Source organism: Theropithecus gelada, chromosome 7b (assembly GCF_003255815.1).
Source record: "Theropithecus gelada isolate Dixy chromosome 7b, Tgel_1.0, whole genome shotgun sequence".
In the NCBI taxonomy this organism is placed as follows: Eukaryota; Metazoa; Chordata; class Mammalia; order Primates; family Cercopithecidae; genus Theropithecus; species Theropithecus gelada.
Genome location: NC_037675.1, coordinates 76,875,735 through 76,902,335, shown reverse-complemented (window position 1 = coordinate 76,902,335; position 26,601 = coordinate 76,875,735). Strand labels below are relative to the sequence as shown.

The 26,601-nt window shown below is 44.9% G+C and overlaps 1 protein-coding gene across 2 annotated transcripts; it reads right to left on the bottom strand.

Annotated features, from left to right (window-relative positions):
* Nucleotides 1-432: 432 nt before the first annotated feature.
* On the bottom strand, nucleotides 433-25,760 carry BATF (basic leucine zipper ATF-like transcription factor). 2 transcript variants are annotated; one of them, XM_025392334.1, is made up of 3 exons: nucleotides 25,440-25,760; nucleotides 22,983-23,087; nucleotides 433-966 (listed from the first exon to the last, which is right to left on the bottom strand). In XM_025392334.1, the coding sequence occupies exons 1-3, from the start codon at nucleotides 25,500-25,502 to the stop codon at nucleotides 757-759; spliced, it is 378 nt and encodes a 125-aa protein (XP_025248119.1). In that variant the 5' UTR covers nucleotides 25,503-25,760; the 3' UTR covers nucleotides 433-756. The 2 variants fall into 2 exon arrangements, with proteins under 2 accessions (XP_025248119.1, XP_025248120.1); XM_025392335.1 differs by having other exon boundaries at nucleotides 25,645-25,724.
* Nucleotides 25,761-26,601: the final 841 nt, after the last annotated feature.

Here is a 26,601-nt window from a genome sequence, read left to right as displayed (position 1 = left end):
ACGGAGATCGTGCCACTGCACTGCAGCCTGAGCCAAGAGCTGAGAAATTCTGTCAAGAAGAAGGAGGAGGAGGAGGAGAAGGAGAAGGGAAGAGGAGGAAGAGAAGGAAGAGGAAGAAGGAGAAGGAGAAGAAGAAGAAGGAGGAGGAGGAGGAGGAGGAGGAGGAGGAGGAGGAGGAGGAGGGGGAGGGGGAGGGGGAGGAGGAGGAGGAGGAGGAGGAGGAGGAGAAGGAGAAGGAGAAGAAGGAGACATTTAGAGGAAGGAATTGAAAGCTTCCCAAGTACTTCAACAAACCATGGAAAAGAGGAGCTATTAGTGGAGTCCCTAGAGCTCTTTGAGGGTACTAGAGTCCAAAAAACAAAGAAGGTCCCAACATCGCAGAATTTAGAGTGTCAAGGGACAGGGTGAAAGAGAGAAACTGCCTTGCCAGACTGGTTTCTTTTAAAGCATTTATTTAGAAAAATAACCCTTCCCTGCCCGCCTTGCTCCGTGCCATGGGACTTGAGCATCTTGCTTGATACTCTTCTGCATTGGGCCTGCAACCCACAGTGGTGGGGTCCAGCACACGCCCCCCGAAACGCTGCGGCACTGCTGGGAGGCTTTACGCCCTTCCAGTCGTGACAGTTCCCGTGTTCACTCCTTGTCCAGGCCTCTGTCTCTGGGTCTCCAGGTCGACAGGTTCCTCTGCGGGATGGGCGCAGCGCTGCCACAGTCTGTGTGCCCCTCCCGAGGCTCTGTTCTCCCCGCATCGGAAGCTCAGGGCTGGAAGCGCGGGGAGCTGACATGAGGCTGGTGGAAGGCGTGGGCGCTGTACACCACCTCGGGGGGCGAGGGCGTGCTGGCGGCTAGCACGGAGCACAGGGGCTCGTGGCTGTTCAGCACCGACGTGAAGTACTTCAGTTCCTCCGTGAGCTGCTTGATCTCCTTGCGCAGAGCCGCGTTCTGTTTCTCCAGGTCTTCGCTCTCCTGTAGGGGTGGGGATCAGCACCGGAGGTTAATGTTGGGGAAGGTGGCAAGGCGGGTGGGGTGCGGAGGGACGCAGGAGGGGCCAGATTAGTTGTTCACTAGCACAGTCATGGAGAAGGGCACCAGAGAATTTTCCTGCACGTGTGACTGTGTGCACAAGTGTATATATGTTTGTAGGTGAGTATGGGCTCATTTACGTAAGCACATGGGTGGGTGTGCGTGTGTACACATAGATATGAGGTTGAACCATGTGAAGCTGCTGCTATTTGTCTGTTGTGACCTATAGGAATAGCAATTTCAGGCCGGGGGCGGTGGCTCACGCCTGTAATCCTAGCACTTTGGGAGGCCGAGGAGGTCGGATTGCCTGAGCTCAGGAGTTAGAGACCAGCCTCGCAACATGGTGAAATCCTATCTCTACTAAAACACAAAAACAGAAATTAGCTGGGTGTGGCGGTGCACCTGTAGTCCCAGCTACTTGGGAAGCTGAAGCAGGAGAATTGCTTGAACCAGAGAGGCGGAGGTTGCAGTGAGCCAAGATCCAGCCACTTCACTCCAGCCTAGGCAATACAGCCAGACTCCATCTCTCCCCGCCCCCAAAAAAGCAATTTCACTTGGTTCAACCTGATAGAGGGGTGTGTGAGTGTGCTCCTCTGTGTGCACGCATGCAAGGGTCTCTGTGAGGGTGTCTGTGCGTGGGAGGTGGCGGGAATATAGCAAGGGAAAGCAACTGGCAGGCCAGAGCCTAAGGAAATGGAAAGTCGTTCGTGAGAACGTCTTACACCAGTTTCACTCTTTTCCACTCTGTTATGCCACGTGTTCTCCAAAAGCTCCCAGTGTCTGCATTTCATCTTACAAATAGAGTCACTGGATACTTGTCTACTGCACCCAGATTCTAGAATGCTCAGGGTCTTTATAAATACTAAATGGGGCCAGGTGTGGTGGCTCACGCCTGTAATCCTAGCATTTTGGGAGGCGGGGGCAGGTGGATCACCTGAAATTAGGAGTTCGAGACCAGCCTGGCCAACATGGTGAAACCCTGTCTCTAAAAATACAAAAAAAAAAAAAAAAAAAAAAAAAAAAATCAGCCAGGCGTGGTGGCGCACGCCTGTAATCCCAGCTACCCAGGAGACCGAGGCAAGAGAACTGCTGGAACCCAGGAGGCAGAGGCTGCAGTGAGCCGAGATCATGCCACTGCACTCCAGTCTAGGTGACAGAGCAAGACTCCATCTCAAAAATAAAAATAAAAATAAAATAAATAAATACCAAATGGTCAAAGTCTGCCACAAGGTTCTGTTCCACCCTGTCTGGCCTACCAGAGAGCAGCCCGACAGTACTCTGGGGGTGTCCCAAGCCTGTGAACTTCTCTCTTTTCCCGGACACTTTTCCCTGTTGCTTGGGGGAACCATCAAATATATGCTAATCAGAAAAATGCCTGTTAAGAAGTGCTGATTTCTGATCACATCATTAATTAATCAACAATTGCAATCTGGTAATTAGCATTTACTGAAAAGGAATCCCATCTTCAGAAAGCCCAGGAGATTGCAATTCCGGTATAATTTTAAGATTTATATTATTCGACTCAACCAAACAGACTTTCTCTGCTAAGTATTGGTAACCACAGAGGAAAGGCAAATGTCATTGGAGATGCAAATAAAAAAACATTTCAGTTCAAAAGGCAACCTGATATTTGGAGACCAGGTCTTACCTTTCTGGATCTATTTGGGTTAGGTCAGTATTTCCCAAACTTGCCATATCATGAGAATTAATTTGAAGGCTTGTTAAGAATAGAATTTCAAGCCCAACCTAAAATCTAGGAATGTGAATCAGTGGTTTTGGGATTCAGGGAGTGAAGTCTGCATATCTGATTTTTTTTTTTTTTTTTTGTGAGACAGAGTCTCACTCTGTCATCCAGGTTGGAGTGCAGTAGTGCGATCTTGGCTCACTGCAACCTCTGCCTCCCAGGTTCAAGCAATTCTCCTGCCTCAGTCTCCCGAGTTGCTGGGATTGCAGGCGGGGGCCACCATGCCTGGCTAGTTTTTGTATATTTAGTATAGACGAGGTTTCACCATGTCGGCCAGGCTGATCTAGAACTCCTGACCTCAGGGGATCTGCCCACCTTGGCCTTCCAAAGTGCTGGGATTACAGGCGTGAGCCACCATGCCTGGCCACAGATCTGAATTAAAAAAAATAATAATTTTATTTTTTAAATCCTAGCCACTAGACTACTAGGGAGGGAAATTTGGATTTTTAAAGTAGTGCCACAGGTCATTCTAATGATCAGGCAAGTTGGAAAGCACTAGTTAAATGTTATTTTAAATTTCTTTTAATTATTCAAGCACTTATTAAATGCCTATTTGTTAATGCCTGGCTCGATGCCTGACACATAATATGAACTCAGATGTTTGTTGACTGACAGACTTATGACATCATCTGCTGGCACGAAGAAGGTAACTCAAAAATAGGGTGGGTGGTGAGCAGATGTAAGATAACTTGACATTTAAAATTTGCCCTAAATAGGCTGGGTGCAGTGGCTCACACCTATAATCCCACCACTTTGGGAGGCCAAGGTGAAAGGATCGCTTGAGCCCAGCAGTTTTTTGTTTTTTTATTTTGATTTTTTGAGACAGTCTCGCTGTGTCTCCCAGGCTGGAGTGCAATGGTGCGATCTCAGCTCACTGCAACCTCTACTTCCTGAGAGCCCGGCAGTTTAAGACCAGCCTGTGCAACATTATTGAGACCCAGTATCTCCAAAAATAAAAAGACAAGAAAATTAGCTATGGAGCACCAGGGGTTGGAGGCTGCAGTGAGCCATGATCGTGCTACTGTACTCCAGCCTCAGTGACGGAGTGAGGTCCTCTCTCAAAAAATAAAATAATAAAATCAAATTTGCCCTAATGAATCCATCAGGGGCATGAGCTGTAAGCTAACGAGGTTAATTGGTTATATTGTCAATCATCTCAAACCCCACATCCTGGCCGGGGGCAGGGGGGTGGTCTTTTTTAAATGGCAGAGAAGCATATACCAACCACAGCCTTGCTCATCAAGCCAGGTTCCAGCATCTGTGAAGGACAGACACACGCATGCTCAGCCTCAGCCTGGCATTTCTTGAATGGGACTCTGAGCTAGAAAGTGTGCCAAGGTCAGTACAAAGGAAGCCCCTCTAAAACGGGGCAGAGGAGTTACCAAGAGACACGATGATGGACTCACAGCCCTGCCTTCTGCAAGGTGTGGCTGGCTCATTCATTTTACCATTTGGGTATTTCCTGGCACATCCCAGAAGGAGGGCATCCCCTCTTTACCGAAAGGTAAGATAAAGCAACATGATGAGACTAGGGGGTGTTGGTAAGACGGGAACTGGGGGCCGGGAGTCCTGGCTCCTTCCTCTAGCCCTTTTCTTCGCCCCCTCTGAGAGTTTCCACTGGTGACAACATTTACTGTAAATTCTGTGCTCTGAAGAGCCTGGGCAAACCCCGAGGTAGAAGGGAGGGCCGCTCTGACCTTCTCCCCGCCTAGAGGCTGGCCCAGCTTTCGGGAAGTGACAGCGGGTCCTTCCTCCCTAAGCAAGCTCTGCTGAGCTCACTCTAGCTCTCTCATCTGCCTCCCCCTCCCTGGCTTGCAGATCCCTGGCTTGCTCTAGGCAAAGTCTGTAACCGCTGCCTGCTGCCTCTAACCAAAAAACCACCGCCAGTGATAAGAAACTCGTCTTTACCTTGGGAAGCAAGACTGCTTCCTGCCGGGGCCCCCAAGAAACCCGCCCTGCCAGCCCAGGGACCGTGCAGCCAGCCTGACACTTGTGAGAGAAAGAGTTTGACTTCCCTTGCAGGAGGAAGTGGCTGATCTGGGGCCTTGTCCCTCCATGTCCCCGCTATTGCCCAGTCCACTCTGGCCCTCCTTGGGGCATCATGCCCTGGAAAGGGCTCACCCAACTGAAGGGACAACTGGCAAAGGTGGCGTGGGAGCAGCTGTTTATCCAGAGGTACAACAGTGACATTCCCTAACAAGGAGGGCTGGACACCTACAGCACAGTGAGGCGGGGAGGAAATGCAGCCTCTCCCATATGCATGTCTTCTGCTACAGAGAGGGGCGGGGGTGAGCCTGCATTTGGGCATCCACGTACCCATCTTTCTCCTATTCAGAATTCATCCAGGTCCATCAGACTCCTCACAATAACGCTCTGTGTGGGATAGGGAAGGTCAGCTGTTATTATCCCCACTCTACAGATGAGGACAACTGAGGTGTCCTGAGGACAAACCTACACCACATACCCTCCAAAATGACCACAGACTGGTGGCAGCTGTGCTGTAGGATTTGCCTCAAGACACTTGTTTTCTCAGAAGTTCAGAAACTTTGAGTTTTTGATGCAAAGACTCATTGCTGGCCAGGGAGGGGCAGAGCAGGGCTTGGCTCGGGGCCCTGTGTTCCTTCTGTCACAGACTGCTTCCCCCGAGAGACTGGAGACGTGAGTGGGCAAAGGTCTCCTGAGAACACTAGAAAGTTGGCCAGGTGCAGTGGCTCACGCCTGCAATCCCAGCACTGTGGGAGGCTGAGGTGGGCAGATCTCTTGAGGTCAGGAGTTCAAGACCAGCCTGACTAGCATGGTGAAACCCTGTCTCTACAAAAAATACAAAAATTAGCCGGGTGTGGTGGCACATGCCTGTAATCCCACCAACTGGGGAGGCTGAAGCAGGAGAATCACTTGAACCTGGGAGGTGGAGGTTGCAGTGAGCCAGAATCGCACCATTGCAGTTCAGCCTGGGCAATCGAGCAAGACTCTATCTCAAAAAAAAAAAAAAAAAAAAAAAAAAAAAAAAAGGCCTTGGCTGCTCTGTGGTCTTCCAGGAGAAAGCTGGGTCTCAGTTTTGGTGACCCACACACAACACAACACAAGATCCCTGAGTCGCTCACATTCTTCCAATCATAGAGCTGACCGTCTGCCTCCTGGGCTGCATGGAGAGGGGGCCACCTGGCCAGATACCCTGGACAAGGGCTGACTCGAGGCCAGACCTTCCTCCAGATGCAGAGCCAGGTCCTGAACTCTTGACCATGGTGAGCTCCATCAGCAGCAAATGGGAATAGGGAGCTTGGGCCCGGGTCCTGGCTGGGTGACCCTCAGTGACTCGATTTCCCTATTCAGCTCCAGTTGCCTCACTTTAAAACAGAAAGACTGGACCAAAATAATGATTCTCCACCCCATCCACACACTGGGGTCCCCTGGGGAGCTTTAGCAATCCTGATGCCTGATTCTGATCTAATAGGTCTAAGGTGTAACCTGGCTCAATTTATATGAGAAAGGTGGATAGAAACCAAATTTTTTTTTTTTAAAAATAGCCCAGCTTAACTTAACTAACATTTATTTGTTTATTTATTTTTTGAGACAGAATCTCTGTTGCCCCGATTGGGAGTGCAGTGGTGCAATCTCAGCTCACTGCAACCTCTGCCTCCCTGGTTCAAGCAATTCTCACTACCTCAGTCTTCTGAGTAGCTGGGGTTACAGGTACCTGCCAACACACCCAGCTAAGTTTTTGTATTTCTAGTAGAGACAGGGTTTCACCATGTTGGCCAGGCTGGTTTTGAACTTCTGTCCTCAAGTGATATGCCCGCCTCAGCCTCCCAAAGTTCTGGGATTACAGGCGTGAACCACCTATGCCTGGCCAATAACTTTTATTGAATACTTCCGTGTACCAATCACTCTTTTAAGTATTTTACGGTTATCATTACATTTGATATTTTCAACAAACTTGTGTGGTAGATAATATTATCTCCGTTTTACAGAAGATGAAAAACTGAGGAACAGAGAAGTTAAGTAACTGGCTCAAGGTCATGCAGCTTGGAAGTTGCAGCACTGGTGCTTGAATTGAGGCACTCTGGCTTCAGAGTCTGTGCCCTCCATCCTCTCTTGCCTTTAAAGTCTGTTTAAACGTTATACTGTTTGACAGTTCTCTCCTGTGAGATAACTCCTCAGCCCAGTTGGCTTTCCAGTTTTATCTTTCCTCTTTTCCCACCTCAGGCAAATCCCTCACCTGTGGGGTCACTTGATGCCACCTACCTCTATCATGAACCACAAGCAGCTTGGGGGTGGCTAAGGAAGAGACTTCCTGGGGGTGTGGGAACATTCTGGGAAATCCCCTGCTGGAGAGGCTTAGGTGGGGGTCACTCAAAGAGTGCTTCAACAATGGGGAATCCCCAGGCAGTTCCCTCACCCACAGGGAGCCATTAGGAGCGAAGACCAAGGACAACGCTAGCATTTCCTAGCTGGGCTCTGGCCGGGACTCTCCAGACACTCTGAGCAGGGCGGAGGCTTCCTCCCTGTCAGCTCCAGTTTAGTGTCTTGACCTTCTCCTTGCATTTTCTAATCACGATTTCCAGAAGGGTGAAAATAGTCCCTGTGTATTTTCTCCTCAACAGGACATGGAGTCATTTATTGGCAGAGTGACCTTTTGGCTCCCACCCACACTTAAGTGGCGTTCGAAGTTTATCCCTCACACCCAGATATATGTTCAGGCTCCCTCAGTTACCAGCCCCTGTACGTCACATGCAGAGGGTGGAGCCTGCCATTCCTGGAGCAGGCTTCCGACTGAAAAGTATGACTCTTCCCAAGCGGGGGGAGGATCTAGGCCCACGTCTCCCACCATTCCTGGGGAAATCCACCCCAACTACTGCCTCTCACCTTATGAAAGGAGAAGAGGAATCACCAAACCACAGATCTTTGCGCTGAATAATACACGTGTGTGATTCTGGAGGAAACTTCACTTTCATATCTTAGAGCTGAAACTCTAGGGCCATAAGCAACTTTGTCATTAACAGATGTTTGGCCACATCAGCCATGCCCTCAGGGGCCTGTCTAGTCACAGGGTTAAAAAGCTATTGCCTGGTCCTTGGTTTTCAAGACTATGATTTCATTGCCCTCAAATGTGAAATAACTATAGGTTGGTTCATTCAGCGTCCATCCCAAACCCCTTCTCCCTTGCCTTCCTCTAGGAAAACTGGGAACAGAATTGCTAAAAACAAAAAACAAAAGAAATCCAGCCGACCTTGTAGCTAAGGGTAGCTGTGTGACAGAACTCTGACCAAAGATACATAAGCAGAAGTACCTGATGGGTGGGAAGGAGGTGGAGGCAGAGCTTCCCTTCCTACTAAAAAGGCACAGCCTGCTCATAAGGACAAAGGCCTCCTTCCCTTAACATAGACTGATGCCCAGAGGCTTGGCACCCATCTCACAGTCTAGACAGTGAAAGCCTCATACTGAGGATGGCTGCTCAGAGAGAAGGAGCTTGGTTCTTCCTTGCTCTAGCCTGGTCTCTCCACTTTTGAACTTCTTGTTACATGAAAAGTAGGCCATGATTTGTTGATTCCTGTATTTGATGGCTGGTCTATCACTTGTCTCTGAATGCATGCAATTTTGGCTGATACTGATGCTTTAGGTTCCAAAGGTTACCACTAGCAAGGTTATCAATGTTCAAAACCAAACAACAAAACAAATAATAACTGCCATCAAAGCAAGGGTTTGAATAGTTTGTTTTGTTTTAAGCCATCAGGCCACTGTATCTGACAGAGTATCTGGGTACTTACCCACATAATTGCCCCACACTCACTCCACACATTCTGCTCACTCCACACATTCTGCTCACTCCACACATTCTGCTCACTCCACACATTCTACTCACTCCACACATTCAGGTACAGACCTGATAGGCTGCAAATGCACTGCTTCTGATTCTCAACCCTGGCTGTGCACACTGCCAGCACCCAAGAGTCTTAAACAGCCTGGATTCCTGGATGCCAGACCCCCAGAGGTTCCAATTTAATTGTTCTGGAGTGGTTGCAAGCATCAAGACTTTAAAAATACTTCCTAAGTGAGCCTAATGTGCAGCAAATCATATTCATAGTGGATTCCTTTTAAAAATAACATAAGGCCGGCCGGGCGCAGTGGCTCAAGCCTGTAATCCCAGCACTTTGGGAGGCCGAGATGGGCGGATCACGAGGTCAGGAGATCGAGACCATCCTGGCTAACACGGTGAAACCCCATCTCTACTAAAAAATACAAAAAATTAGCTGGGCGAGGTGGCGGGCGCCTATAGTCCCAGCTACTCGGGAGGCTGAGGCAGGAGAATGGCGTAAACCCGGGAGGCGGAGCTTGCAGTGAGCTGAGATCCGGCCACTGCACTCCAGCCTGGGCGACAGAGCGAGACTCCGTCTCAAAAAAAAAAAATAAAATAAAATAACATAAGGCCAGGTGCAGTTGCTGTAATCCTAGCACTTTGGGAGGCTTCTTTGGCAGGAGGGTCATTTGAGCCCAGAAGTTTGAGACCAGCCTGGGCAACATAGTGATACCCAATCTTTACAAAAAATTTAAAAGTTAGCTAAGCACAGTGGCACACACCTGTAGTCCCAGCTCTTTGGGAGGCCAAGGTGGGAGGATCATTTGTGCCTGGGAGGTGGAGGCTGCAGTGAGCCATGATTGCACCACTGCACTCCAGCCTGGGGAAAGAGTGAAACTTTGTCTCAAAATAATAATAATATGACATAATTATGTAGTGTTTGATTTTATTACATTTGTGTTGTATTTTTACATATTTTAATTTATTTTATCATTGATAGTATAATATTTAAAAATTTAAAGACTTGGGACACTATTTCTAGTTTAAAAAATTTTCTAAAACACAATGTCCATTTAAGCACACTACTATTATATTCTTAAATTGATGAAAACAATTCTAAATAGTCCAGCACAGTTCATTCATATAATGGAAAGGCAAGAGCTCAGGGATCTATTCATATTTCACTAATTATAACTTTAACTGTTTCCTTACCCTTTACATTGCTGAGCTCTGTGAGGGCAGGAGCTATTACTGTCTTCACTGTTTTGTCCTCAGTGACAAGGACAGTGCCTGCCACAGAGTAAGTGTTCGATCAAATCATGTTGCTCGACTGCCAACTTATAATCTGGAATAATTTTCCAAAATCTGAGATGTGCCTATGAAGAAGGGTCAACTGAGTAAATCTGTGACATCCATGAGAACTCCTAGAGAGTGATTAACATACCACTCAAACACTTTAACAGCTTCTACTTTGTAACTCTGGGATGCTTCCAAATGAATCCAAGAGATTCATTTTTTCGAAAGGCCTAAGTCAAACCTCCGTTTATTCCCCAAACTGAACCAATAGGGTGGGAGTGGCAGAATTACAACCATTTTAAGAACTTCGTCATGTCATTTCCGTAGTTCAAATTTTACCCTCCCCATTCATACCCAACAAAGGAGACTTGACCAGTTGTGAAAGGCCAACCCCCTGAAACAATTGATATCCTTAAAGAGTTTATAAGCAACCAGAAAGAAGAACGTCTATGTTCATGTAGGATAACATATCCGATTGTTTCTAGGAAAAGGCCGGACTCTCTGCATTAAACAAAGGAACAGTGTAAAAAAAAAAAAAAGACAATATTACTTTGTTCTTACATTTGCCCTCTCAGTTAAACTGTCAAACAGCCCAGTGAGGTGCTATTGCTTCTCGCCTTATGATCAGAGTTTAGGTTCAGAGAAATCTCCCCAGGCAGGGTTTGAATTAGTTGGGTCCCCACCACATGCCCCATCCAGTTCCTGCTCCTAGCAGCACAATTGCCTTTTTAATTTAATTTAATTTAATTTAATTTTATTTTATTTTATTTTATTTTATTTTATAGACAGGATCTTGCCCTGTTGCCCATGCTGGAGTGCAGTGGCGCTATCACAGCTCGCTGCAACCTCGACCTCTTGGACTCAAGCAAACCTCCCGCCTCAGCCTCCCTAAGAAGCTGGGACCAACAGGTGCATGCCTGGATATTAAAAAAAAATTTTTTTTTGTAGAGATGGAGTTTCGCTATGTTGCTCAGGCTGGTCTCGAGCTCCTGGCCTCAAACAATCCACCCAACTTGGCCTCCCAAAGTGCTGGGATTACAGGTGTGAGCCACTGTGCTCAGCCCCACAATTGCCGTTATTACTGAGCTCCTCCTCACTCCCTTACGGTCTTGAACTTGGTCTCCGCCCTACCAGGCACTTTTCTGACCTTTGCCTGGCCTCGCAGCTTGGTCTCAAGGCTCTTTAGGCTGAGATCACCCTCTCCCCAGATCTTTCCAATCTCCTCTTTGATTCACCTTTGATCTCAAACGCCAGGGCTTCAGGAAGGCCTCCCCTGATCGCTGCCCCAATCTCCTCCCTTAGACACTTTCCACATTGCATGATTTCATCTTCTTTGAAGCACTTTACATGTCATGTGATTAGTGTGTTTATTTGTTTGTTTTCCAGCCTGACTTCCAACTGACTATAAGGTTCGTGAAATCAGAGACTCAATCTGTCCTGTCCCTGCAATATTCTCAGTGCCTAGAACAAACTGTACCTGGCTGATAAATATTTGTTGAGTAGATGAATCACTTCTGCTGATCTCAGCTCTAGTACTGATAATATGGCCTTTGCTTTTTATAATTTTCTGTGTCACACTACTATCTTAATGATAAGACATATTCTTATGCCAGCTGAGTACCCTATTTTAGTTACAGGGTCCTCAGTTGCAGGAAATCACATTTTGGTCATAGGAACCCAGTCGCCTCTGCTTGACTCTGAACTTTCTCACTTCTTCTGAGTTTTCATGAGAGCTCCATGTCATGTTTCTTGGTTTCCCTGTCTAGGGTGACCAGACATTTACTGGTACACCTGTTGTCTTGGTGTAATGTTTACAAGTTCCATCTTCCACTCTCAAAGTATTGCTTTTTGGGGTATAAATTATAAGGTCTCCTAACAAAACCTGATCCCCAAATTCGAGCTCAATAATATCCTCCCTGTCCTTGTACTTGATGTCCTCCAGAGTTCCTTCAGCTCTCTGGCCATTTTCTTCTGTTTCTTCAAAAATAAAAAAATACAGTATAACTACATTAAAGATATTTTTTAAAAGTTAAAAACACCCACGATCCTAGTCCCTTAACACAGCTGTTTTCATGTACACACATTGCGATCTCATCCTTTTTTTTTTTTGAAATGGGGTCTCACTCTATCACCCAGTCCAGAGTGCAGCGCTCACTGCAGCCTCAACCTCCTGGGCTCAAACGATCCTCCCACCTCAGCCTCCAGAGTAGCTGGGTGCAAGCTACTATGCCCTGCTAATTATTTTTATTTTTTTATAGAGACAGGATCTCACTATGTTGCCCAGCTTGGTCTCAAGTCATCCTCCTGCCTTGGCCTCCCTATATGTTGGGATTACAGGCATGAACCATCCCACTTGGCTGTCTCATCTTTTTGAACAAACATGCATACTTATTTTTACAAAATTCCATTCACAGTACACATACAATTTGTATTTTGCTTTCTGTCATAACTTTATCACATCTACATAGTCAACATAAATTTTAATGACTACATCATCAAATTGAAGATCCACAATTTACTTAAAGTGGTCTTCTAATGTTGGACATCTTGGTTGCTATCAAATTGTCACTATTAAAAATAATGCTGAGATGAACATCTTGGGTCACACTGGGTTTTGTCTCTGTTAAATGATTTCCTTGGATAAATTCCTAGGAATGAGATGAATGAGGCAAAGGAGGCATTCAATCTTCCCAATCCTGAGAAGTGTTACTGAAAAAGGGTCATGTCAAATATACAATGTCACCAGTAGCATATGCTTCTATCCATTTTGCTACAGCCTCACTGGCATTTAGGTGTTATAATTTTAAATAATTTACTTGTTGCCAGTTGGCTTTATGAAGGCTTCTTAATTTCATGTTAATGTTACAAGTTGTCAGGTATTAAGGAGAAAGAACAACCTTCCATGTGTCTGTCTCCTTAGTGTAGCATTCTTAACTAGGACTGATTTTGCCTTTTCAGGGACATTTAGCAAGTTCTGGAAATATTTTTGGTTGTCAAACTAAGCAGGATGAGGGGGCGTTCTACTGGCATCTTGTGGGTAAATTTTATATTTTACAAGGCACAGGACAACCCCCAACAACAAAGAATTATCGAACTCGAAGTGTCAATTCCACTGGGGTTGAGAAACCCTGCCTTAGTGTGTATTGTTTTCATAATCAGAATCGGAAATTAGGGTATTTTCATTTTGGTAGGAAAAATATTATGTAAGCTTTCTGTTCATAGCCTCTGCCCACTTGTCTGTTGGAGTCCTGATGTTTTGCTTTATAAGATTTTCTTTCTGTAGCATAAATATTAAACCTTCATTTATTTAATTTGATGCAAATGTTTTCCCCAGTATGCCACTGCCCTTTTAAATTTTGGATTGCAACTTTAAAATCTCTTTTAAACAAAGAAACATTTCCACTTCGGCCACTGTCAAGCTTAGACTCACTCTTTTTCTGGTCTTTTGTTGTGTAGCCGTATGTTTTGGAGCTGATGAGTGCCTAGACAGTTCAAGTGTTCTGGTTAATCGCCTGCTTCTTGGCCCACCTTAGCAAAAGGCCTTATGTAAACACCTGCCTAGTAAAGCTCTGTTCAGCAAAGTGGCATGAAACAAAAGCAGACTGGTGGGAAGGCAAGAGGTTTGGGCTCTTGGGTGTCATCCGTTTCCTCATTGGAAACATGGCAGGTCACCCTAGAAGATCTCTGAGTTCCCACTTAATTCTGAAATTTTATCAACAAGGTAGTATGACTATTAGGATTGTTATTCACTCCACAGGCCATCATGTGAACCTATGGTGGAACCCTCTACAGATATCTCACAGTCTGAAGGAGACTTTGTACTGTGGACCCAACCCACTCCTCCTAGGAAGCAGAGGACTAGACTGAGTTCAACAGAGGAGACTAAGAAAACCTCTGAGAAACTTGCGCAGGGGCACTCTGGGGAGACTCTCCCATTCTGCTCAAGAGAAGGAAGTCTGGGTGCTGCTGAGAATAGCTCCATCAAGACGTCTGCTGAACAGGCAGCTGTCAGTTTGTGACCTAGGACCATCATTCTATGTAGACAGTTATTCTTTTTTTTTTTTTTTTTTTTGAGATGGGAGTCTCACTCTGTCGCCCAGGCTGGAGTGCAATGGCGGGATCTCAGCTCACTGCAAGCTCCGCCTCCCAGGTTCGTGCCCTTTTCCTGCCTCAGCCTCCCGCATAGCTGGGACTACAGGCGCTGCCACCACGCCCAGCTAATTTTTTGCATTTTAATAGAGACGGGTTTCACCGTGTTGGCCAGCATGGTCTTGATCTCCTGACCTCGTGATCCACCCACCTCGGCCTCCCAAATAGTCATTCTTTACAGCATTAAGACCAGCATGGAGCTGGACTCCCAATTTCCAATATGCCTCCCAAAAGTAGCCACACTGACCTGTCATCAGTAAGACAAGCAGTTAGGGGTGGTGGATTCCTTGACGTGTTTTCCCTCCCTAAAATAGCCTAATTTTTTAAATTCTGATTTTTAAAATGGCACCTATTCGTTATAATAAAAAAGAGAGAAAAGTACCAAGAATAAGATGAACTACCCAAACTCAACTACTCATAACTGCTATTAGCATTTTGGAGACTATCTTTCCAGACACCTCTTTATGCATGCAACCATGCCCAAAACCCACACATTTTACATGAAAGGGTTATACTTTGCATGCTCTTTGTAATTTGCCTTTTTCACTTAATGCTATGTCACTGACATCTCTCTATGTTGATAAATACAGATCTACATAATCATTTTTAGTGCCAGCATAATTTTTTTTATTGTATGAATATATCATAATATGCTTCGTCTTCTATTGTAAGCCACCTGTCAAGTTTTATAGCATTGAAAAAGTATTTACTATTCACAGATGATGAACTAAACATCTTTATAAATTATTTTTTCTTCAAACTCTGTTGTGTCAAAGGTAATTCCTGTGAAAGATGTTAGAAAAGGTTTCAGTTGATATATTGTATCATTTGATATGCCAATTATACCTATCTATATATAGTACCTATCTATATCGATATCATTATATATATGACATATATGATATCAATTGTACAATTGATATACTGTATTGAAAGTAAACATGTCCTTACTTTCTTGACCAGGCCTGATGATGGCTGGGGGATAGTGTAGATTTCGGAGGCTGTTGCTTAAAAAACAAAAAAATAAATTCATGAAGAGATTCAAGGAAAATATAGGTTAGGGAAGATGAATACATCTGCATCAGAGTTTGAATAAAGAGACAGTAAAACTTAATGGTTAGGAAAATGGGTTCTGAAGTCAGACAGACCTAGTGACAAGCTGTGTCATCTCCGTCAAGTTACTTAGTACAAGGAATTATAAAATATGGCTTTTATGCAGATTAAATGAGATGCTGCAGGGAGAGAACTTAAAGCACAGTCGTTAATATGTAGTCATTTGTTCAATTAACATGGTTTTTTCTTAAAAGAATTTCATAGCAATGGAGACAGAAGGGTCGCATCTCTTTCCATAAATAGTTCACTGATTCTACATTGAACTTTTTAAGGGTGGAACTAGCCTGAACATTCCTGACCTGTGACTTATCTGTGCCAGCAAACTTCATGGCATGGTCTCCCAGAGAGAGCAAAAGAATTCCAGGAGTGATATAGGACCGTAAGCATCCTTCTCTGCCTCCTCAGAAGGCCAAGAACAATAGTGCTACCCTAATATCTTTTCCTCCATTACTTGATATTCCTCCAATTGTAAATACTGTATTTCTCACCGTGTTAGCTCAAAGTTTCATTTAATGCATAATTTTTACTCATTACTTTTCTGTCACGTATGACAAAGCACAGCCCTGGAACCTGTAAACCTCTCTTTTTTCTTAAACAGGTGTGAGACTCCTTCAGGAGGCAGCCCCAGGGAAGCACCTGGCCCACTTCATTCTAAAAGAGTACCTAAATCTCGAGCTTTCAAACTTGGCTGTTACTCTCACTTGCTTTCAGCTCCATCCACCAGGCCAGATTTGACTTGTCAACAGCTCCGCTCAGGGCTAACACTGCTATTTGCCACTGCTCCCGGCAACTCTGCTAATTTTAGCCTTTTCATGAACAAAGCTTCGTAATTAACCTCAGCTGTCTTTTCCATTGATCCTGGTCTTTGACTTGAAATCCTTCCAGCTGTACAGCACCAGATAGCCACTACCAACCAACCAGGATGGCTACACAAAGGAAACGGATTCACCATCTTTTATCATATAGTATTGGCACCAGATAGCCACTACCAACCAACCAGGATGGCTACACAAGGGAAACGGATTCACCATCTTTTATCACATAGTATGTGGACCTTAGAATCACTCAAATCCCAACCGACAGTTGGTTCTCCCAAGGGCTGAGATATTTATGTATGATGTTCAAAAGATAATGTCAAGATTGAATACTCTTCCATGTCATGATGGAAGATTATTAAATATTTGATGTCAGAATTAGAAAAGAAATCATCCTAATGCATGTGTGGTAATGATCAATGTTGAGAATTTTGATATCTATATTACAAAGATAAAAGCACATGATAAAAAATCCCATACTGTATAAAAGGTAAAGAATGTGGCCAGGCGCAGTGGCTCAAGCCTGTAATCCCAGCACTTTGGGAGGCCGAGACGGGCGGATCACGAGGTCAGGAGATCGAGACCATCGTGGCTAACACGGTGAAACCCCGTCTCTACTAAAAAATACAAAAAACTAGCCGGGCAAGGTTGCGGGCGCCTGTAGTCCCAGCTACTCGGGAGGCTGAGAAAGGAGAATGGCGTAAACCCGGGAGGCGGAGCTTACAGTGAGCTGAGATCCGGCCACTGCACTCCAGCCTGGGCGACAGAGCGAGACTCTGTCTCAAAAAAAAAAAAAAAAAAAAAAAAAAAAGGTAAAGAATGCAAAGTATCTCCCTCTTCCTTTAGATCTTTAGTTCTACTTTTCAGAAATAAATATCATTAACAATGTTTTATAATCTATTTGAAAATGTTTGCATTTATACTTATGCATATATGTACCTTTTTCTTTTTATTAAAAACACAGGGCCGGGCGCGGTGGCTCAAGCCTGTAATCCCAGCACTTTGGGAGGCCGAGACGGGTGGATCACGAGGTCAGGAGATCGAGACCATCCTGGCTAACACGGTGAAACCCCGTCTCTACTAAGAAATACAAAAAACTAGCCGGGCGAGGTGGCGGGCGCCTGTAGTCCCAGCTACTCGGGAGGCTGAGGCCGGAGAATGGCGTGAACCCGGGAGGCGGAGCTTGCAGTGAGCTGAGATCCGGCCACTGCACTCTAGCCTGGGCTACAGAGCGAGACTCCGTCTCAAAAAAAAAAAAAAAAAAAAAAAAAAAAAAACAAAAAAAAAAAAACACAGAAGGGGCTGGGCGCTGTGGCTCACACCTGTAATCCCAACACTTTGGGAGGCCAACGTGGGCAGATCGCTTGAGCTCAGGAGTTCGAGATCAGCCTGGGCAACATAGCGAGACCCTGTCTCTAAAAACAAACAAACAAACAAATAAATAAATAACATTAAATTTAAAAACTAATGGGAGCAAACAATGGACTATATTTATACCTTTTTAACTTAAAAGTACAGAAACTTGATAATCTTTCCAGATTAGCACATTCAGATGTAACTCATTATTTTCACATCTCTACGATATTCCACAGAAAGGACAATGACTTCTTGAATCCCTTATTGATGAATTTTTTTTTTAGCTTGTATTCAGTCTTTCCTATAAGAAACAATGCAGCAATGATTATCTTTACATGTACAGAACTGTATGATCTATGGATTTGTTTGTGAATACACCCCTGGATGTCAAATTGCTGAGTCACAGGGTATGTGCACCTACAATTTAGATGGACGTGGGCAAATTGCCCCCTGCCGGGGTTATGCAGGCTCTACTACTAGCTGTGTGTGATGGTGCCTGCTTCTCCATTGCCTTGGCAACACTGTATCAACAACACGTTTCACCTTTGCCAGCCTCACTGCTGCTTTAATTGGCATTTTCCTAACTAAATAAGGTCTACCATCTTTTCACACATTTATTTGCCACTTAGTTCTCTTTTCTGTAAATTACCTATTCATAGTCATTGTTCATTTTTCTTTTGGGTTGTTAATCATTTCCTATTCATAAGAGCTCTCTCATATAGTAAGTAGACATACCTTTTTTGGTCATATGTGTTAGACAGATATTTTTCTTCAGTTTGTCATTTGCCTTCGATTTTGCATACAGTATTTTGATCTATATAGCAACTTTTACTTTTTATTAATAAAATTAATGTGTATCAATCTTTTCCTTTACGGCTTCAGGGTTTTAAGTTTTATTTAGAAAATAATTATTCATTCCAAGATAGATTGTTAATGGTTAATTGTCTTTTCAAGTTTCTTTAGCTTCCTTTTTAAAAAAAATTTAACATTTAATCTTTGTGTATGTGTGTTGTATAAGAAATGAAGGAGTCAGCTTCCCCTCCCCCGCCAAGTGATTAGCCAATTGTCTCAACTCTGTTGAATAATTCAGCTTTCTCTTATTGGTTTGAAATGCCATCCTGGTCATTTTGTATTAATTAATTTATTTATTTTGAAATAGAGTCTCGTTCTGTCACCTAGGCTGGAGTGCAGTGGTGCTATCTCGGCTCATGGCAACCTCTGCCTCCTAAATTCAAGTGATTCTCCTGTCTCAGCCTCCTGAGCAGCTGGGATTACAGGCATCTGCCACTATACCCAGCTAATTTTTGTAAATTTTTTAGTAGAGACAGGGTTTCACCATATTAACCAGGCTGGCCTCGAACTCCTGACTTCAAGTGATCCACCAGCCTCAGCCTCCCAAAGTGCTGGGATTACAGGCGTGAGCCACCGTGCCCAGCCCATTTTGTATTTATACTTGTGTCTTAGGAGTTGAAATATGTATTTGGGTCTTAAAATCCGGATTTGTTTTTAGGTCTGTTTCCATATTCTATCCTGTTCAATGTTCTGTCTTTTCCACATTGTTTTGATTTCTGTATTTGTGTTTCACTTTAATATGTTGGTCAGTTAATCTTTTTTCATTACTCTTATTCTTCAGAATTTTCCTGGCAATTGTCATATGATTTTTTTTCACTGGAAACTTAGAATAGCTAATCCAGTTCTTGCCCAACTCCCAGAAAACCCTATTGGGTTTTTATTGGAATCACATTAAATTTATCAATTAATTTAAAGAAAATTGCTAACTTTACATAGGTATATCTTTACAATTATTTGAATCTTTTAAAAGTCATTTAGGATACGCTTCATAATTTTTGTTAAATTATTCCTTCCTTCCATTTGTTGCTGTCATTGGTATTATAAACGGGACCTTTCCTTCCATTAATTTCCTAATTGGTTATGTTTTGCATATAGGAACGTTATTACATTTGTTTTAATTTTAGAAGCTGACTGCATTCTCTTATTATTTTAAATAATTTTTCAGCTGATTATCTTAGATCCATTTATTAGCTATTGATATCTTTTAGAAACTAACTGGTCAAGTTATGCCTTTCTCATTTTTAATCAACGTCTGTACTATATGTAATGAACACTATAGTTGTCTGCAGCAGAAAAGGAACTAAGTGCAATGGGTGCTTGCGTGAGATGCTCAACGAAAGGAGAATTAAAACAGAATTAGATTGTTCATTGATGTCACAATTATGAAAGGAATCACCTGATCCATTTTATGTCAGAGATAGTCAAGGCCAGGGATGTATAACACAACCATAAAAAGAGGCTCTCTCCCTACTCTGTCAATTTTTAAAGCAATCAGTGTACAATGTCTTGGTGCCAGCTATTTATAGGACAGACACTGAAATGCTGAATAGTAAGCATCCCACACTCTCACTAGAGGAACAAGATAATTGTTTCAGTATTTTAAGGTTGATAATAGTGACAGCAGTTGAAACTAAGATAACATCCCAGTGTATATGAAGCTAGAACCCTAATAGGAATGTGGTCCTTGTTTGATATGGTACTCTCAGTAGTTCCCAAACCCTCATCTGTAAAGCACTGGTAGGCGAGTCCTATGACCATGTCTGAGGGCCAGAGAACAATCCCAGCATGTGGAACCAAGCATGGATAGGAGTCAAGGGCAAACCACACACTGAACCCTGACACTGGTGGTAAACCAGAAGACTTTTCACCTGAATCTCAGACATAATTAAGAGGATAATGGATGGAGAAGATGGGTGATTGCCATCTCGGAGGAAAGGAAGATTTCAAACCACAGCTAAACCTCCTATTTGATGGTGGCAGATTGAACACACTGCCAAAAGCTTCTACCTGAAGCCAAGAAACATAAGTTGCATTGGCGGCAGTCCGCAGGCTTGCTGCATCAACTCTGCTGTGACCCACTCATCAGGCAAAAGGTAAAGACGATGCTGTAGTGTTCAAAAGAAAGCAGTGGGGGAGGAATCTGTGTTCAGATGTGGGGAAGATGGGAACATTCTAGGGACTGAGGCTGGGGTGTGGCTATGGATATGCTGATTATATGACTTGGGGCTCTGTGAACTCTCAAGCTCTAGAGATTATCCTAATGTCACATGACTTGTAAAATTAGATGAGCTGACTCTTTGGGCTCTGACCTTTGTCTTGGAGAGGGAGAGAGCTGAGTCAGTGTTGAAAGCCTTGCCACAGCAAAGACACATCTGTGTCACCCCATTAATATGTCCACAAGGGGTTGGATTAAGACCAGTAAGTTGAATTTATAGGGAGGCCAGGGTGCAGCTTAACATAGGGAAGACTCTTCTGTTCATAAATTAGGAGACAGGAAGATCTCTAACCCTAGAAGTGACCAGACATACAAGGGGACCATTGGCTGGAGGTATAGCAGAGAAGTCTGAAGCATCAAGCTTATGTCTGAACTTTAAAGCCTTTCAACCCTTAGCTTCTGTGATTAAATATACATAAAATGGATATATGTTTATATATGTAATGTGTATGTGTGTATGATTTGTGATTATTTATCTTGCTTCTTATAATAATTATTATTACCTTTATTATACTTAAATGTTTGCGTATTTATGAATGACAGGCATTGTGTTGGGCTCTTTAAATGCACGACCTGTGTAGGGTAGTTACTGTCATTTTCCACTTTCTGGATAAGGAAACCAAGCCCAAGGGAGGCCAAAAATATCTCTGTCACACAGATAGGCAGCAGGGCTGGGATTCAATCCCTGTTCTGACTGCCAAGCTGCTGAACTATACTCACTCTCCACTTAAGAAAACAAGTACACACTTACAAAGCTTACAGCAGTTTGCCAGTCTCAGGACACTGTCTACTTGTACACAAGGAAGATTTTATCCTTTTAAATTTTGATTGGTCTGTTTGCTTGCTCTAAAGAATACTGAATCAGAATTAGACTCTGATAGAGAAAGAGGTAAGGATCATAGATGTTTAAGCTTAAGATGGTAAACCAGAATGTGGGGACACAATGAAATCACGGAGAACATACAAACAGCAGAGCCACCAACAACTTGACGTTCGGACTGTTGAGCACAGTTAGTACAGACTTTCTGTTCATTCTTTCTTTCCAAAAAGTTAACAAATAGTTGTGAACTTGATGTTAGTGTGCAATGGAGGGTATGCTGAATACATTTCAAATAAAACGCAAGCACCCAATCAGAGCTGTTGGTGCAGTCTGCTCTGTTTCTTACAAAGCTAAAAGATGCATTCTTTCCCCTAAAACTACATCTTACTTACTTATTCTTGATACGGTTAACACAGTTATTCTAACTGGCTGATTATCATGCTAATCTTCCAAATAAATACAAGCTTATTCATTTTTGGTGCCAATTGCACTTTTTCCATGGAAAGGAATTGCTAGGCTCTTAGAGGTAAGGGAATGTTTCTGGAGGAAGGGTAGGAAGGTAGAATTGCTAGGGAAGGGGATGAGGGGATGGAGAGAAAGGAACTAGTGAAGAGTTGGTTGAACAAGAACCATACTGGGGGCAGAGTGAAGAGAGGTAAGGTGGTAAGGCATGAGCAATGAGGAGAAAGCAGTACTTTATGAGGGGCACAGCCAGAACCTAGAAACACCATCTAGGGCCCTAGCCACTGGTGGAACTGCAGTCCAGCACTGCTCAAGGCCCCGGACTGCTCAAGCCAGACGTCAACGCTTTCTCTAGAAAAATTTGGAACTAGAGGCAACTCAACTAGGATGGTGATCATCCCAGATAAGTGCACTTGAAATCGAATGTTTCATAGACCCCTTGGGGTAGCATTAAAGACAGAAATTTCAAAATAAGACTTTAATAATGCTCTGAAAAGAGGAATCCAGTGCAGTGCCCTGTGGACCTCCTTGTGTCAAATGCAGGGGCATTTGGGTGTCTGCCAAGGGATGCAACTACATGTGGTCCTTGCACTGCGAGATAATGGGCCACCCCCAAAGCACTTGATACCTTCTAAATTGTTTCCCAGTACAGCTCTGCCTTCTCCTTTCTTCATCCTTCTCATGAAGGATGGAGCACCATGGAGCACTCTCTGGCTGCCCCATCCCTGAGCAAGTGGTTCTGCCTTCAGCTCGGCCTCTGGGCTTCCCACACTCAACTCACCTACACCTTGAGCTCTCCTGGGGTAGAAAGGCCCATTTCTCTGTTCAGCCTCCTGGCCCATTCCCTGCTACAGAGCCTTCTATTTTTTTTTTGAGACGAAGTTTCAGTCTTGTCACCCAGGCTTGAGTGTAATGGTGCGATCTCGGCTCACTGCAACCTCTGCCTGTTCAAGTGATTTTCCTGCCTCAGCCTCCCGAGTAGCTGGGATTACAGGCACGCATCACCACACCTGGCTAATTTTTTGTATTTTTAGTAGAGACATGCTTTCACCATGTTGGCCAGGCTGGTCTCAAACTCCTGACCTTAGGTGATCCACCCACCTTGGCCTCCCAAAGTGGATTACAGGTGTGAACCACCATGCCCGGCCTACAGAGCCTTCTTAAAGCACTCGCAGGAGAGCTTCCCTTCCCCACCTCACCCCACAGCCCTCACCCTCCACTAACGTGCCCCACATACACAACCCCATGCAAGCAGAATCAAAACTATGGTCCAAGGGTTCCCAGATGGTGGAGGGCAAAGCCTAAAGCTCACAAGGATGAAGACTGATCTGAACACTTACCAGATGCAGGGTGTCGGCCTTCTGTGTCTGCCTCTGTCGGCTCTTCTGGGCAGCAATACGATTTTTCTCCCTCCTCTGAACTCTTCTCACATCATCAGATGAGTCCTGGGAAGCAGAGACAGGAAGGATTACACGGGTCTGCTCCTCCCTTCTGAGCGAAAGCAGACCCTGGTGGTGTATGGTATCCGTCCAGCCATCCTTCCATGCCTTCGTCTCTGCACAACCCCTCCATCCCCCTATTTACCAAAAGCCTGCGCCCGAAGGAGAGCTCTTCTCCATGCCTGGTTACACATCCCCAGGTCTCTGACTTTTTGGACCAAAAGCTACAGGAAAAAGGCAAGAGAACTTGAGGCCTTAATAGAACTGTATTTGGCAAAAAAAAAAAAAAAGGTTAAGGCGATGAAGTGTGTTTTATCACCTCTCCTCTGTAGGGCTGCTTCACCCTTGCCCTCTCACTTTTTGGCCTTTAGCCTCTTCTTGCTGCTCTTTTAGCTGTTTTCTTTTTCTCAAACTTTGTTGAGCGCCTACTGTATGCCAACCTCTGTGCAAGTGTTCTTTCAGAGGTGCTCTTGTTTAATTCCCTAATGCTGTGAAGTTGATATCATCATTTCCATTTTATATGTGAGGAAACTGAGGCTCTAAGAGTGTGCCCAAGGACTGCCGGTCATCTGAGAGTGCTACATCTTCTGGTGCGGAGCCCGATGCCTTTCCAAGACCCTTCCCCCACTGCACCCCATGTGGTCTTCTGCTGCATTCCTGAGCTGAGGCGCATCCCAGATCTGCCTCCTCTTTCCCTCCATTGTGCTCAGCCACTGTGACATTCCCCATGGCCCCAACACAATGCATGGCACATCAATGCCAAAGAGAACTTTAAAGGTGGAGGTGACCTGGCTGTGATGGGTAGTAGATGGGTGCTTGGTAGGATAAGGGGATCTTTGGGTGTTCTCTAATTACACCCAGAGATGGGCATGTCCTGTGCCTGGGCAGAGAGGTTAGCTCCAGTTCCCCCCCAGATGCTGCAGCATAGGTGTAGGAGTCTTGGCAACTTATGCCCTGTTCCCTCCCACATCCCCCACAGGCTAGAGGGGCACAGATCCAAGGGCAAAGCTCTGGGCTTACTGAGTACTGGGCTCACCAACATATCCAATACTTTCAGGCCATTGTGGTAGGAGGTCATTGGCACAGATAGGAAGGAAGTGCTCTTCCTCTAAGGGGGATGGGGCACCAAGTTGCCATGGAAGCCATGAGTAATTTCCTTCCTAAGAAGAGTACAAACTTCCAGGCAGTCAGAGCCACTCTGATACCATCTTGAGCAGAGGACTGGATTCTGTGCCTTCTAGAGGTCTCCATCCAGACTCATCCCAGCCTGCTGCTCCGTTACTAGAGGCTTAGGATACATGCCCTATGCGATATTTATATACTTTTATTTTGGCTTCAGCATTTTGAAAGCCCTCCTGGATACCTGTGCTAAGGAAAGAATGCAGTTTTTAAGAGATGAAGGTGGAGAACATTTTAACCCACGGATACATGTTGGATGAGAAAGAGGAGGACTTCCTACAGCAAGGGATGTCAAGAGTGTGGTGCAAAACAAAACCCTAGAAGCTGTGAGATGGGCAGGGCACTCCTTTTTTGGTAATCCTCAAGCTAAAACCTTTGGACTTGGAAGTCACAATCTAGACTCCAAATGCTCCCATCATCCCTATCTCAGTCTCTCTGGTTTCCCCAGGGCTAAGATGAACTACCAGCAAATGTCTTCCAACAAATTTCCAGAGCCACCTCCTCATTCATTTCCTTGCTCCTGTCCAGAAGCCACAGGGAAAGAGGTATTGGCTGGACCTCTAGCATTGCCCCTTGCTGGCTGTGCTAGCAACAGAGGCAGTGCCCCAGCAGAGAGATCCTTCTATGCTAGCCTGGGTTTCTCCTCCTCCTCCTCTTCCTCCTCCTCCTCCTCTTCCTCCTCCTCCTCCTCCTCCTCTTATTCTTTTTTTTTTTTTTACTTTTCCCTGACCCGTTTTCTCTCTTTCCCTATTGGCTGTCTCCTGGGAAACTACATATCTAGGATTTGAGCTGTGTATGCCAGCAGCCCACTTGAAAACTCCTCTCACTTTTCTACAGCCTTGGAGAACAGTAGACTCTTTTCTCTGTGTTCTTTGATGTTCATCCCCCTCTTTGCTTCCTAGAAAGCTTTTTAGGGTGGCAACCTCAGTGAGGCAGAGGTGATAGGCAGCCTTGGAAAATGGAGAGAAAAACGGACTTTGGCAGAATAGGTGGAAGGAGGAGGATCTCTGCCAATATGCACAGCTTAGTAGCAAATTCCATGTCTTAGGTCTAACAGAGTGCCCGTGCCACGAGCCACTTCCTCCATCCCCAGCTCCCTGGGCAGGACAAGGAAGCCTGGGTCTCTTTCCATCCCCCAGGAGAATCAGAAGGTAGGAGAGAGGAAAAGGAGGACTCTACCTGTTTGCCAGGGGGAGGAGAGCGGCTGAAGCTGGAGTCACTGCTGTCGGAGCTGTGAGGCATGGCTGAAATCTTCCGGGCTCTCACACTCAGCCCCAGGCACCTCTGGGCTCTCTTGTCACCAGCTGGGCTCCCTTCCTGACTTCTCCTGGGCCACCAGCCCACCACCCCCTACAGGTGCCTCCTCTGCCTGCCCTGTAGCCACCTCCGACCCCTGCGTCCTCCTCACTCTGGGGTGCAGAGGGACTGCTCCCCAAAGGGACATGTCGCTCGCTTTGGGGCTTGCACGCTCTCTCTCTCTCTTGTGGTTTCTGGTAACTCACGCTGGAAGTCACATGGGCGGAAATTTCAGCAAGTTAGAAGTTAGAGAGAAAAATACATATCTGGGAAAAGACCTACAGAATTATGTGAAAGAAAAAAAAAATACAGATACCTTCCGACAGTTTGAAAGACACAGCAGCCCTCTTCAATTGATGAAGATAAAAGAGAAAAACAGCCCAGGCAGGGAAAAACCCCAGCCAGAATTAGCAAGTCCGTCTTCTGTCAACATGGGCAGAGAGGAGAGGACAACCAGGAAAATGTTTCCATTGTCACACGACTTGATTTTTAAACCAAAATAAAGCAACAAGACTGGGATTTCTTTCTGGTTTTCAGCTGAAAGCAGCTGCTCACCCATCTTGTCTTTCCTCACCTCTTATAGTCCAGCCAGCCTCGGGGTGGTCAGGAGATAAAACAATCCAAGGGTTTTCTCCTTTCCTGACCCTCAAACACAGGGCTGTGGGAGATCAGAAAGCAATGAAGGAGGCTCTAGAATGGCTGCTCTGAAAGCCCATGAAGCGCCTCTGCTGTTTGGCAGGGAGCTCACACTCTTTAGAGAAAAGATGCCTTCCATATAGAGCAGCTCGAGACAGGCCCTGCATCTTTATGATTCAGGGTCACCAGGTCAGAACCCAGAATGGAGAAACAGTAAAAAAAAAAAAAAAAAAAAAAAAAAAAAAAAAAAGTTAAACAAATACTACACTTGGAGTCAGACCAACCAAGATTTAAATTCTAGTTCTACCACTTCGTATGTCTGTGGCCCTGGGTGGCCCATTTGAGCTCTGTGACCTTCATTATCTTCATCTGTAAACAGAGGATGGTAAAACCTGCCCTGCCTACCTCT